General features: G+C 49.1%; 1 protein-coding gene across 6 annotated transcripts in view; it reads left to right on the top strand.

Moving 5' to 3' along the window:
- The window catches only part of LOC119374498 (cyclin-K), a 41,809-nt gene that overhangs the window by 24,738 nt on the left and 3,438 nt on the right, over positions 1–13,633 (top strand). For 5 of the 6 annotated variants that reach the window (XM_037644614.1, XM_037644613.1, XM_049410816.1 and 2 more), the window contains one exon: positions 2,226–2,380. In XM_037644614.1, the coding sequence (XP_037500542.1) occupies positions 2,226–2,380 (155 nt within the window). The remainder of the gene's footprint in view (positions 1–2,225; positions 2,381–13,633) is intronic. The other variant, XM_037644612.2, reaches the window with a different exon arrangement.

The following is a 13,633-nucleotide window of genomic DNA, read 5'->3' on the forward strand; positions in this document are numbered from 1 at the left end:
AAGTCCGGAACGCCAGGCCTGCACAACGCTTCACCGCGCACGTTGCGGAACACCAGGGGTGCTATCACAGAACGATGCCTTATGCCATATTCTATGCTATTCTTATCATCCACCACTCGTGGCTGGCTGATCGCGTTGATAACGCGGACGGACCGTCGCCATGTTGCCTGTTGCTGATGACAGTAGCGATGCACTGCCTTTCATTGTGTATGTGCCTCCGAGATGCAAGGCGCGTTTTAAATCTCGGAGGCCATAATCCGATCTCGTTACCTCGTTTTAAATCTCGGAGGCCATGATCCGATCTCGAAGTTGTTAGATGCGCCGTCGATTTCGGCTGCGAATCCGAATTATATCCGAACCGCGGCCGTGGCGGTATCCGCTGCTATAGTGTACTAGAATATTCTAGTACACTATATCCGCTGCTGCTTCCCCGTCTCGACCCGACCTCGGTCGGGAGTTCGAATTAACCGAAGCGCGGTCGAATCTGTCCGAATTAATGAGAGTTCTCAGCCATAGAACAATGCACATTTTGGACGGGACCAGACGCCGCGTCCGAATTAACCGAAATTCCGAATTAACGGGGGTCGAATTAACGAGATTTTACTGTACACGGGGCTGTGCTGGGACAAGGGCGTCGGTTCGAATTAACCGAGTTTGAATTGGCAAGCTTTACTGTACGAGAGATTGTCTGCTACCGTGCCTTGCCGTGCGTAGTAAAACGTTTTGTTGGAGGAGTTGGTTCATGACTTTAGATGAACAAACTGCAGTGCAGAAGGAATGGGGACAACACAAGAACACTGGTTAGCGCCAGTCCTGTGTTCTTGTGTCGTCCTTGTTCCTTTTGCACTACTGTTTTTTCGTCTAAAGTTTTGCCACGCAGTCGCACGCCAGTTCTTCCTTGTTGTCTCGCTTGGCTGTCATGTGTGCCATCAATTGATTACTCCTCGTGTTGTACTGCCTGAGCGAAGATAGCAGCGTACCGCCATAAAGCAAAACGTTCCGATAGGCACTACGCTCTGTACCTACACTGTCCGTGTCTCTTCCAATGAATTAATTGGTGAAAAGGAGATTAGATGCGCAACCCTAAGCTAACACACCCAAGCTCAAGGTCATGTGTGCATGGGAGCCACGTTCCCCGCTACAGCAGGTGCATTTTGATATGGATGCAATGCAGAAACGTTCTTAAATTTTCATACACGCAGAATTAATCCAAAGTGTCACAGTACAGCGTTGCCTCATAACCATACTGTGCCTCAGGCACGTAAAACACGAGAATTTCATGCCCTGTACGAGCACTGTATGTTTTGGATTCGCATTACCGTGGAAAGGCAGCAATACTTCGTGTAACCCCTGTAAAGGCTTTCTTTCTGAGGAACCTTCTGAGGAAGGTACACAACTTACACAGCCGAAGATTAAAGGCAGTAAAGCTGTAAAACGGCACGAAGTGGCTTTCTTGTCATTCCTGTAGTTTGGCTTTCCTGTCATTCACTTATGGCTATGGTAGTGCGGAGCTTTGGCACTTAATTTTCAGTTGGCCTCTAGTGAAGCCAAGGCACACTCATTCGCGGCGCTGTGTGCTCGGCACACTCCAAGGGTAATCCGAGGGTACCCGAGGGTAATATCGTATTTTCTCGTATATAACCCGCCCTTGCATATAACCAGCCCCCCCCCACTACAAACCACGGGAGAAAGAAAAAGGATACCCACGTATTGACACAAAGCCACCTTCCTTACCGTGAAGGCGTTTCATGAAGCCAACTCACGCACCAAAATTCGCGGTTGGAATTTGGAGCTAAACCCAGAGTTTAGCTCCAAATTTTTTCTATATTTGTGCGTGTTATACGCGAAAAAATGTGTTCGCTCGGTGTGCGGCCAAGTACGCCTGAGTTAGCGAGAGTTCAATGCATGCGCTTGCTCGGACCAAAGGACGAGCCGTAATCATAAGATCTTACCGAGTTTTATGGTCTATAGATGAAATTTTGCTGCAGCGATATATTCCACGACAACAAACTTTTTTTGCGTGTCCCGTCAATTTTGTTGGAGTGGGATTTGACTGTATTTCTTTTTTCTTCTGAGGTGCTGTAAACACATTATTTTATGCCAATTGCAGAGGTTTCTGCCGTTATGTTCTTCCCTTAGCAGGTTTCCCATGCAGATTCGTGTTTTACTTTCACGTGGATGCCGGTGTTCGCTTTTTGTGAATCCTCCTCTTCTGTCGTTTGCAGACATCTGCCACCAGGTGCTGGACCTGTACTCAACGCCCATCCCCAACACGCCGCAGGACTCTCCGCCGGACTCGCCCGTGCTGCCCGTCAAGTCCGGCAAGCGCTCGCTGCCCGTGAGTGGACCCCGTACACCCCACCCCCTTTCACACGTCGGAGTGAGTTGAAGCCACGGTCCTCTATTGGCCAAATGGAAGCGAAACTGTTTCGGAACGACTTGCAAGTTCTCTTTGCTTACGTACTGGGAGATGGGTGCAGCGTGTGAGTTTCGCTTACTTGGTGCTAGGCCGCTACTTTCGGGATAGCTGCTACTGTTGTGTGCGCCGAAAATAAAGTACTTAAGTTTGTTTCAAAAGGATAAATTTGCACTTCTGGGAGGCAGACACTTGCTCCAAATCTGACATGCGAGTGCCAAGCTTTTCGGGTTCAAGATAAACGTGGCAATTGAATTTGTGCCAAGCCTGCAGCAAACACAAGGAATCAAAGAAGTAATTGTAGCAACTATCGCAGGCATTCGTGCACTTCTCAACCAATTCATTGATGCACATCCGTAGGTCTATTGCCACTTTCGCATGGCACTGCCATCTGCTCGGCTGCTGACCCGAAAGTCACGGGTTCGACCCCAGCCACGGTGGCCACATTTCGATGGAGGGGAAATGCTAGAGAACCACTACGGTGTCCCTCATAATTATATCGTGGTTCTGGGGCGTAAAACCCCAGATATTACTATTATGGCGCTGCCTCGTAAATGGGGAGGCCAAGACACCGTGCTGCAACTGCTTGTCTTGTATGGCTTCTGGCCTCTGAAATCACAGGGGAGCTATTCTCAAACTATCCATTTAATGCGCTGTCCATATTGGCTGCTGCTAATCGGCCAGAGTGGGACGAGCAGTGCGCCCATTTCTGGCTCTCTTTCACAATGTTGTTTTGACGCGACGGAGCTTCCAGAACTGTCGACATAAACGAGAGGAATGGAATGCGCTTCAATGCGGCGAACGAATTCTCTTGAGATCCACTCTTGGCCGCGCAAATCATAGAGGCTGTGCATTAACTCTGATTCTGTGATAGCGATGGCCCTCAAATCAGAGTTAACGCGGCCTCCCTTTTAATGCACTTGCACGATTGTGTCGTGGCTTGCCACATTTTGCAGCAACTGAATGCGCTCTGTTGTCGTCATGCTGAAGTGGGCGTATTTATTAGATGGACAGTTCCAGAAGAGTTCCCCACATTACAGATTCGCTTAAATAAGCTTCACTACATGGCGGCCATGTTATGTTGCGAAGTATTCTAAATTATAGCAAAAGTAGCGTTGTCGAGGTCAACGGCCACGCCACGGAGTGCCAGCGTCACGGCCTCCGGAATCGAACGTCCGCTGCCTTCCCGTTGACAGAACGTAGCTGCCAATGCGACCTTCTTCTCCAGTAGCCACGCAAACAATGCCAGCTCCTCGAACTGCTGCCTTCGTTTACGGCTCGTGTCACGCGCATCGCGCCGTGTGCTACCCTGCACGCGCTCGTGCCTGTTCCGCGTGCTTCTCCTCCTACTTCATCGTCTTCGTCGTCCATACGTCCTCTCCTTACTCATGACATAGGCCCCTTTTTTTGAAAGTTTTTTTTTTCTAAAAAAAAAAAAGCTCTACTCTTCTTGCTTTTGTTGTAATGCCCGTCTTCTTGCCAACTCACAGGCCTTTCCATTTGACACTTCACCACATACTTGTCACACACACACTTCGCTGGTCACTTCACAACACTGCTATATAAGTTAATCGTCCCTATCGCACTATATATACACCACACACATCAATACATCACCATGTATGTTGCACAATTTCATCCTCTTAGTGCTATCAAGCTTTGCTTTTCCCTGTTTTACCCTGTACACCCATATTTTGGCCGCTCAACAACTTCTACTAAAAAAATCGGCCCCCACGTTTTCTCTCCCTTTAATATATTCTACACTAAATGAGTATTCTTGCAATGCTAGACTCCATCTCATTACTCTTGCATTTGTCAACTTTGCCCTGTTTATGAACTCTAACGGTTGATGATCCGTCTGCACTTTGAAATTCTTTCGGAAAAAATCGCTGCGAAACCTTTTAATATCCCATACTAACTCCAAGCCCTCCTTTCCCACGGTCGAATAATTTCTTTCTGCCTACTCTACCTTTTGGTACTGTGTGCTGACACTCATCACAGGACTCCACATACCTTATAACTTCTGACTGAATCCCAGGCCAAAAGAATTCTTCTGTAATTCTAGTCAGCGTGTTCTTAACTCCCTGATGCCCTGCCATGGCACTGTCATGCCCCAAGATAAGTATCGCTTTCCTGAAAGCTTTGGGTACCATCAGCTGTAGTACTTCCCTTCCTGAACTAAACTGGCATCTCCTATACAAGAGTCCATCATGTATTTGGAACTCAAATACATTCCTGCTTCGCTGTTTCTTGAATGGTTCCCCTACCTTATGAAAACAACCCTTCAACGATTCATCCTTTTTCTGCTCTTCTCGGAACTCCGTAGGGGTTACATCTATACTCTGCATGGTCGCCACCTTCAATCTCGTGGCCTCTGCTTCTCTCTTTGCCGCCGCTCTCGTAATTGCTGCCAATGCCACTTCTGCTATTGGCGTCTGCACTTCTCTTACTCTGTCGTGGCATGATTCGTTCTTACCACTCTCCTTTGGTTCCGCTACTCTACCACTGGTTGTATTCTGTTCATCTACCACATCCCTGTTGTTTTCCCAGTTCGTATCCGGCTCATCTACTTTCCTGACTCCCGGCACATTACCCAAAATCAGGTCGTACATTGGCTTCTCCAAGCACTTTGCTGTCACCCAACCTGTGTAATATGGACTTGCAACTTTTATCCGAGCTTCTGGAAGCCTTCTCACCGAACTATCCACCAAAATGACTGTTGCGTACTCCCCTGTTAGATTCGATTCTTCTACTAAGCTCCTTTTCACCAAAACAATATTTGTGCCTGTATCTCTCAAAACTTTCACCCTTTGTCCATGCACCTCTCCGTCTACGACCGATAACCCATCTCCTTGAGAGTACAGCTTACTTTCGTTCTTACCCGACTCTTCTTTCTGTGCCTGTTGCCCTTCTTCCACGCTATCCCTCTGTGAGTCCACTATACAGTTGAACCCCTTTATAAGAGGCACGCATGGGGGAGAAATTCTTGCCTGTTATATGAGGTGCCTCTTATAAGCAGGGTACTAAGTTATGCATTTTCCTATCAGCCCTTACTTTCATGTAGCACACTGGTGTCTCTTATACCCCACGTGTCTCTTATATCAGTGTCTCTTATAAAGGGGTTCAACTGTACAAGCTACTTTGTCTTTAGTCCCAACTTCTCTTGTGCTACCATCCTGGGAGTCCACTATACAGGCTACTTTGTCTGTAGTCCCTGACCTACACTCGTTCGCTCGGTGTCCCCTTCTGTTGCACAACTGACACACCACTACTTGTGAACGACCATCTCCAGTTCGACAATTCATAGCTCGGTGCCCAATGCGGTTACACAGGAAACACCTGAGTGGTCGCTGTGACGTGTTCGGTACCCCCTGAGGTCTACCCTCTGACTCATCTGTTCTTGCTTTGTCACAGCCTTCATTTGCCTTCCCTAGGTTTCGAAATCCCTGGGCCTCCAAATACTGATCGGCATGCTCTGCTACATCATCAAGTGAGGCTACCTTTCGTTCTTTCAGGAAAACTTAACTTGTTACTGCAACAATTCAAGAATTGCTCCACGACCATGCAATCACGTACGCCTTCATATGTTTTTTCTACATTCGCCATCTCCATCCATCTTTCAAAATAATTTGACAAGCGGCACACAAACTGCTTTGCTGTCTCTGCATTCTCTGGCTTGCACCCACGAAACCGCTCCCGGAAGCCTTCTGCCGTCAACCTAAATCTTTGCAACAGTGTTTTCTTGACTTTATCATAATCCATGGAGTCATCAGCGGGCATTCGGCCAAAAACACTTAAGGCTTCTACTAGACAAAGGCTGAGTGCTGTTGCCCACTCCCTTCTGTCCCAACCTTGACCCCTGGCGATCCGTTCAAATCTGTGTAAATAGGCATCCAAGTCATCACGTCTTTCATCGAACGGAGCCATTAACTTTCTCGGACATATGCGGGTAGTTTTGGGTGACTGCGAGCCAGAGGATGCTGATGTGACACTCTGGTCGTCTTGCGGAACACCATTAAGGGGAGACACTGGTCTCGAAACGAAAAGTTTTATTATTGGAGATATTGTAATGAAATTGGGTGTGTATATGTATTTCTTCCTCCTGTTTTCAAAAATATAATTAGTTTTCATGTACTTCAATTAGTTATCAAATTGTGAGAGCATAAGTGAAATCTAATTAGGTAATTTCTTACGGGTCATTAAGACACTTTCCCTCAGTATTTTTAGGTTCTGTTTAAGATGCAGCTGTAGCCAAAGACCTGCCATGTGGAGCTATGCTATTTATATTGTCACTGAGATATATCATCATATAAGAACTTTCAATTGTATTGACATTGTGTAATCTTGAAATGCAATTAGCTCACATTATTGTTCACAAAATTTCATATGTTCATCTTAGCCACAAAAAAATAGCATAGCTCCACAGTCCTATTTCTTACGAATTCAACGGTATAAAATTTATCAAAATTACCTTACAAAAACATAATGAAAAGATCCGTAAGGCTGGTCAAGTTGGCAAAAAATGTGAAGCTGAGAAAATCGCGTTTGAAGATTGACACGCACTGTATAAATTTCTAAAAGGAACCTTTAACCATAAATTTTATTCACATGTTCCCCATCTGTTTCCCTTCAAAACAAAACAGAAAGTGTCTTGTTCCACCCAAGGAATCATATCTAAAAAAATTTTCCAATGTGCAAAGCATGATCAAAACCCCACCATGACAAGCGGCTGGGGGGTTCTGGAAAAGCCATGGGGTATGAGGCTCAAGCGACTGGCTGCTCATGTCTTTTCAGTCTTTAGGAAGAACCTTCTAGATGTTAGGCAGCATGTTACCCTGGGTAATAGGTTGCTATGCTTGAGAGAATACATAGTTTTCATGTGACGTCACACCGTCGTCTGCTGGCGGTGTCCGCCATGTTGGAGAACAGCGACAAACGCGCGCGAGCATGCCCAAGCGTGCGCACGAGTGTTCATCGCTGTCTTCCTGCAGTCTGTCGGCGTGGTAGTCATTGATTTTGCTACCTTGCGAGCTATCGAGTGTTTGAATGGTGGCGCCTGTCAGGCGGAAGGAATTCTGCCCGTCATATTTTGCCGAGCTGGTGGATCCGACGCGTGCACGTTATGAAGCGAAGATCAGCATGTGCGATGGAGTTTACCCCTACACGTTGTGCGCCGGTACTGACACGACGACGGCAGTGGAGCTATACTACCGGTTACGACGCATGCCGACATCGTGAACTATTTGGTGCTGCGGACGAACGACGTATCGCTCACCGAAATGAAAGCTTACAAGTCACTTGAGGCTCACAACTACTGCACCAATGGCCGTGTGAGCGGCGTGACAGCAAAGCGGCTACCCTCCAAGCGCGTCATCGTGTTGAGCGAGGTAAAGTTATTCATCAGGCGTCTCTTGACTGAAGTGATCGTCTGCATCGACCATTTCGGGCGAAGGATGGTCAACCTCTGCCGGCTGAATGTTAGCTGCGTTCGCGGCTGTGGCCCTTTTTTTTTTTTTTGCCAGCCGATTTTTGGCGCGCTTGTACCGAGAAGTAGAGTTTACGCCCGGTGCTGTGCGGTTGCTGTATCCCAAGTGTTGGCTCGGCACCCAATCTGGGTTTGTGTTGTCCATTAGACTCGCTGGCTGTCCTGCAAATTACAAAACATCAACAGTGAAAACCTGGCGCGCTGTTGCATGTGAAATTGCGACTTCAGCGCGAAAACGGTCTCGTTACAAGCTGTTACGAACAGCGCAAAATTACAGAAGGCACTCGCGATCAGTAGCCCGATGTGAACGGCAGTTTCAGTGCACGGTACAAACAACACGCATCGAGCACGTTAAACTCAGCAGTTTGGTGCAGACAGTGACATTTTAACTCGATTGCAGTACGCGCGGATCGCAGTCGAAGGTGCCCGTTAAGCAGCAGAAGATCCGGAACGGGCTCGAACGCGACCCGGAGAGCTCCTGCGAGGTTTAAACCGCTGCACACACAGCGACGGCTGTGTTGCAGGCGATTGTAAGCGGTGGCGTTAATTTTTTGAAGTTTTCGCTTCGTCCTGTTTTGCTTACATGAAACGCCGACCGCATACACGGAGGTAATCCAGGTTCTTGAGGCTCTTTCTGTTGATGCGAGCGAGCCAGAGACGCCGACGCTGCTCCGACAACACTTTCGTGCGGTCGCATTGCCGAGTTATCACTTTCGGCAATCGGTAGAGCCCGGTTCTTGGCTCCAGGTCCGTTTTCTGTGCGGCAGACGTGCTTCTCGCACTGCAGCCAGTCATCGCACACATCGGCATTGCGACGCCGCGCTGTTACTGAGCCCGCACAACGCGAAAATATCGGACCTGCACACGCACCCAACGATAACACCGCGCTAGCAGTTCACCATCATGGCGGCCACCTATCCCACAAGCCCCAGTTGTGACGTCCGTGAAAACTATGTATACCTTCAAAGTAGTCCAGGACTGTAATCTTCAGTTGCACCCGTTTTGTGTCTCCTTGCAAGAGTCTTTTTTGTGTTGGTGCTCTTCAGATGAGTTGCATTTGCCTTGCGTAAACGCAGAGAGTCTTTTTCTAGGCTGTGGTCCCAGGGCACAGCCGAGACAAAAGTTTGAGTAAACAACATGGTCAATTACAAGGCCAGTGTAGAGCTCAATGATGCAGCCCACACCTATGTGTGAGCTCCGACCTCGCGTCATCCATGAGCCGTCGAACACAACATCGATGTTCCCTATGGGGTTCAGGAAGTCTGTATACAGCTCTTTTATTACTGCCACACTAGCAGCTTCACTTTCAGTCGCTGTGTTTTCGCAGGCTTTCACTAAACTTTTAGGTGTCCCTGAAACGTCTTGTGGTGCAAGCCTCGGTGCGAAAGGTTCATACACGCACAAAAGTCCGAAAGGGCAGTAACACCTTTGCCTATCATCTGTATCCCCTTCATGGCCCTCATGTTGACTTCGAAGGGAGTGATGGTGGCAGTTCCGCTCACTCTCGGAGAAGAAAATTGCTTCTTCTCGAAATCACAACTGCTGCAAGAAAAAATAAGCTTTACCGCAAGGCCGTACTCCTTGTCCGTTGCCTTCCTCACGCTGAGACTTTTTGCGTCGCATTTGTCGCACTTCGCTTGTGCAAAAAAGTTATTCAAAACTTTCATATCGACGAGCAAAAAATCGGTCCCGGCGTCACCGGTCTGGCACTCCGCGCTTACTCCAAGAAGGTCGAACTTGCGCTGGGTAGCCGACTTTCCAGACAGAACGGTCTTCGTTTGCGCCGATCTCTCAACTCGCTGCGCCTGCTCCGCCGTTGAGTAGTACGCGGCATCAACCCGAAGTGTTTCGCTAGTCGAACTTGGTCCCACGGTGTCGTCAGTTGAAGTTCCCGGCAGGTCCAAAGGGTCCGGCCGCGACTCCAACTCCGCTGCCGACGGTGCACTTGTAGCCGGCGCCTTCTTGTTCCAAGCCCGTTTTTTACGGCTTCCAAAAGCTCGTTGCGTCGATGGTTTCAGACGAGAGTCTCCAGGCATCTCGATCGCGTGGAAAAACTACCGGCACAAAGTAGAGACACGGTCCGTCGAGAAACACGCACGATCGCAAAAGCAGGCGCACACAAACGGACAGCCACGGCGGAGAACCAAACACAAAGAAAAAAAAAATGACGTGTCGGTCGCGCCAGCCAATGGGAGACTCGGAAAGGCGCGCTTGAAAAGCGCGCCGCGTGAGAGCCAATCAGTGGCCTGGAAACGACCTTCAGAAAACCCGCGACGGCGGCCGTTCTGCTTGAGCGACGCCATTTTGAGATGGCGCAAAATGTGCACAAAGAAAACAGCTTCAAATCTAGCCCAAGATGGCGGCGCTCGGCCCGCTGCAACGCTCATGGCGCGCGCGGGAAGTTCGAACAAATTTCGTCCTTTTGGGGACATTTTAGTGCTGCCGGGGTGCTTTGAAAGCCGATTTTATCGCGTTTCCCGACCGAATTTAGCGTTAGCAATTTGAGAGTAGGTGCTCAGAAGTACAAACGCCTCGAAAATAAGCTTTGCGAAAAATCGATTTTTTGACCATTTTTGACCGTTCCAAGACCCGCGTCTCCCCTTAAGTTGCGCTAGTCTCAACTTCAATTCGAGAAGCTCTTTTTCGCGTTCAAATTCGCGCTCATGTTCTACTTGGGCATTATCAAAAAACTTCAAGGTCTCCGCTTTAGTCATTCCTAGATCTTTAGCTATCGCCGTCAAGCGCTCCCAATCCATCTCCGCACCAACTTATTACCAACTGAGAATCGGTGACTGGGCCGGATTGAATCCTGGCAGGCTCGCCAATTGTTTTGTCACCGATCTCGGAGGCGTGTGCGTTGGCGATAGATTGAGAAGGCGCAGGTAGGCACAGCAAACATAATTTAATTACACACAAGAAAAACTATAAGAAAAACACTCAAAACAACTAACAATGAAAATCTTACAAACACTAGAGCAATATGCGAAAATAGACAAACACAATTCTCAGTACTTCTACACCTCCGACTCGCGTCGCTACTAGAGTCTGTCTGGCCACTTAGGCCTCGCCAATGGAACACTCTTACTTGGTTCCGTTACACGCTGTAAGTCCAGCCTCCGTTGTGCTGGTTCCCCAGTCGATGTCGCCGACGATCCTCTGTCGTACCGATGAACTGTCGTCCCGATGCATAACAGACCACGAAGCTGCCGTAAGCCTTTTCGCAGTCGCTGACGTGGCAAGGCGTCTCTGTCGCTTAGGCCTAAGTCCGAGCTCGGCCCCTGCTGTACCCGATGACGTGGCGTCCCGGGGATTGTTGCTGGCTGAAGCTTGAAGGGGGACTGCTGCTGGTGCGTCCGGAATTGCCGCAAGGTGCTGCAGCACCTCCGAGGAGCCTCGCCCGAGCGTTGTCGAGGTCAACGGCCACGCCACGGAGTGCCAGCGTCACGGCCTCCGGAATCGAACGTCCGCTGCCTTCCCGTTGACAGAACGTAGCTGCCAATGCAACCTTCTTCTCCAGTAGCCACGCAAACAATGCCAGCTCCTCGAACTGCTGCCTTCGTTTACGGCTCGTGTCACGCGCATCGCGCCGTGTGCTACCCTGCACGCGTTCGTGCCTGTTCCGCGTGCTTCTCCTCCTACTTCGTCGTCTTCGTCGTCCATACGTCCTCTCCTTACTCATGACAAAGTGCTTGTCTTGTATGGCTTCTGGCCTCTGAAATCACAGGGGAGCTATTCTCAAACTATCCATTTAATGCGCTGTCCATATTGGCTGCTGCTAATCGGCCAGAGTGGGACGAGCAGTGCGCCCATTTCTGGCTCTCTTTCACAATGTTGTTTTGACGCGACGGAGCTTCCAGAACTGTCGACATAAACGAGAGGAATGGAATGCGCTTCAATGCGGCGAACGAATTCTCTTGAGATCCACTCTTGGCCGCGCAAATCTTAGAGGCTGTGCATTAACTCTGATTCTGTGATAGCGATGGCCCTCAAATCAGAGTTAACGCGGCCTCCCTTTTAATGCACTTGCACGATTGTGTCGTGGCTTGCCACATTTTGCAGCAACTGAATGCGCTCTGTTGTCGTCATGCTGAAGTGGGCGTATTTATTAGATGGACAGTTCCAGAAGAGTTCCCCACATTACAGATTCGCTTAAATAAGCTTCACTACATGGCGGCCATGTTATGTTGCGAAGTATTCTAAATTATAGCAAAAGTAACTGCCATGCAGTGAACCTTATAGGGGTTCTACTTTTTGCCACAAGCATGAACACAACAAGCCGCGCGTGCGAACCTGTCCCTCGTTTGAATCGCACCGCGCACTAGAGGAGTGTAGTTACTCGCTACTAGTGCTACGCAGCAACCCTAACAGTCAGAGCTGTGACCCCCTATCCCGCGGTTCGCGTTGAGTTGCGACCGCGGCGGGTTTCAGGTCAGTGGGGACAGAGACAAGTCTTTCAACTGAAGGTGTTTATTCATCTCAGATGCCAATTGCAACAATAGAGTACAGCACATCAAGTTACCACCTCAGTGGCGGAGTGTTCCGCACTACTGGGGGAAACAACAATATAGCAAGCACACGTCGAGGGAATGATAAAGGCTCATCTCACCTCGCGTGACTGCTTTTGCACTCCGGTCCGGGGCGGTAGTTCGCACTCCATGGCCGGAGCGCTGCAGGGGTTGATAGCGGCAGTGGTGCTCACGGCTTGGGTCCGATGTGGTCAGTCACATCTCCCAAGACCGAAGACACGGGGGCCCCCAAGGAAGCGGCGCGCGTTCCTCGGGGTCTCGAGAGGAGTCTCTCCAGAAAAGGGCAAGGAGGGAAAACGGGGCATCTCGACTTCGGCCAGGGAGCAGGGCGCGAAGGGTTGCGGGAGCGGCAGAATGCCCTCTCCCACGCAACCCCCCTCGCCACTGCGCGTACAAACGTAGCGCGAAGTCAAGGTGCCGCCGCGTTGAAGGCAATGGGTTGCGTGTGCAACCCCACAACCTGCAGTTATTCATTATTGGAAAGAGGTGTGCTGCACACTGCTTTGCTTCAAGAATGCTGAAGCCACCGGGAGGATACACGTTCCACAAGAGAATGCCGATGAAAGATAAAAAAGAAAAGGACTCGCAGGGTCCCTTATGCATCCACCTCGGTCGACTCAAAGGCGAAAGCCATCTTCTTTTTCTTCTAAGTCGATGTATTGAACCTCCCGGGCCCCCCTCCAAAAGCTTTCTGCAACTAAACGTCATTTTGCAATGCCTTCAGCATCAGAGGCATTGTAAGCATACTGCACCTCGCCTTGTTTTGCACTGCCTCCTGTATCGGCCCACCTTTGACCAAGCAATGTTGTCATGTGACTTTGTCATGTGACTTTGGCAATGTGTCATGTGATTTTGGCAATCTGTGACGTCATAATGACATCGTGTGACGATGTCATCACGTGAGGATAATTTTTTGCATCACTCGTGTTGACGCCGCCGCCACGGGACGCCGGTCAATTTTTGTGTTCGACGAGGCATCTAAGGCTTTCACCTTAATAATAAGCAAGCTTTTACATCTCTGACATGTCCTCCGCAAAGCAAGTAGGTAAATTCACATTTTTCACTGTATCTTGAGAGCCTGTCAAATACATGCAGACTTTTAAAACAGAGGCATATCTTACATTTTGAATTATCAATGTATCAGACTGTTTTACAATCTCTTTCAAGTGTGACGCATTTGGGTAGGTGATATGGCATGGGTGTTCA

The sequence above is a fragment of the Rhipicephalus sanguineus genome, chromosome 11, assembly GCF_013339695.2.
Source record: "Rhipicephalus sanguineus isolate Rsan-2018 chromosome 11, BIME_Rsan_1.4, whole genome shotgun sequence".
Taxonomy (NCBI): domain Eukaryota; kingdom Metazoa; phylum Arthropoda; class Arachnida; order Ixodida; family Ixodidae; genus Rhipicephalus; species Rhipicephalus sanguineus.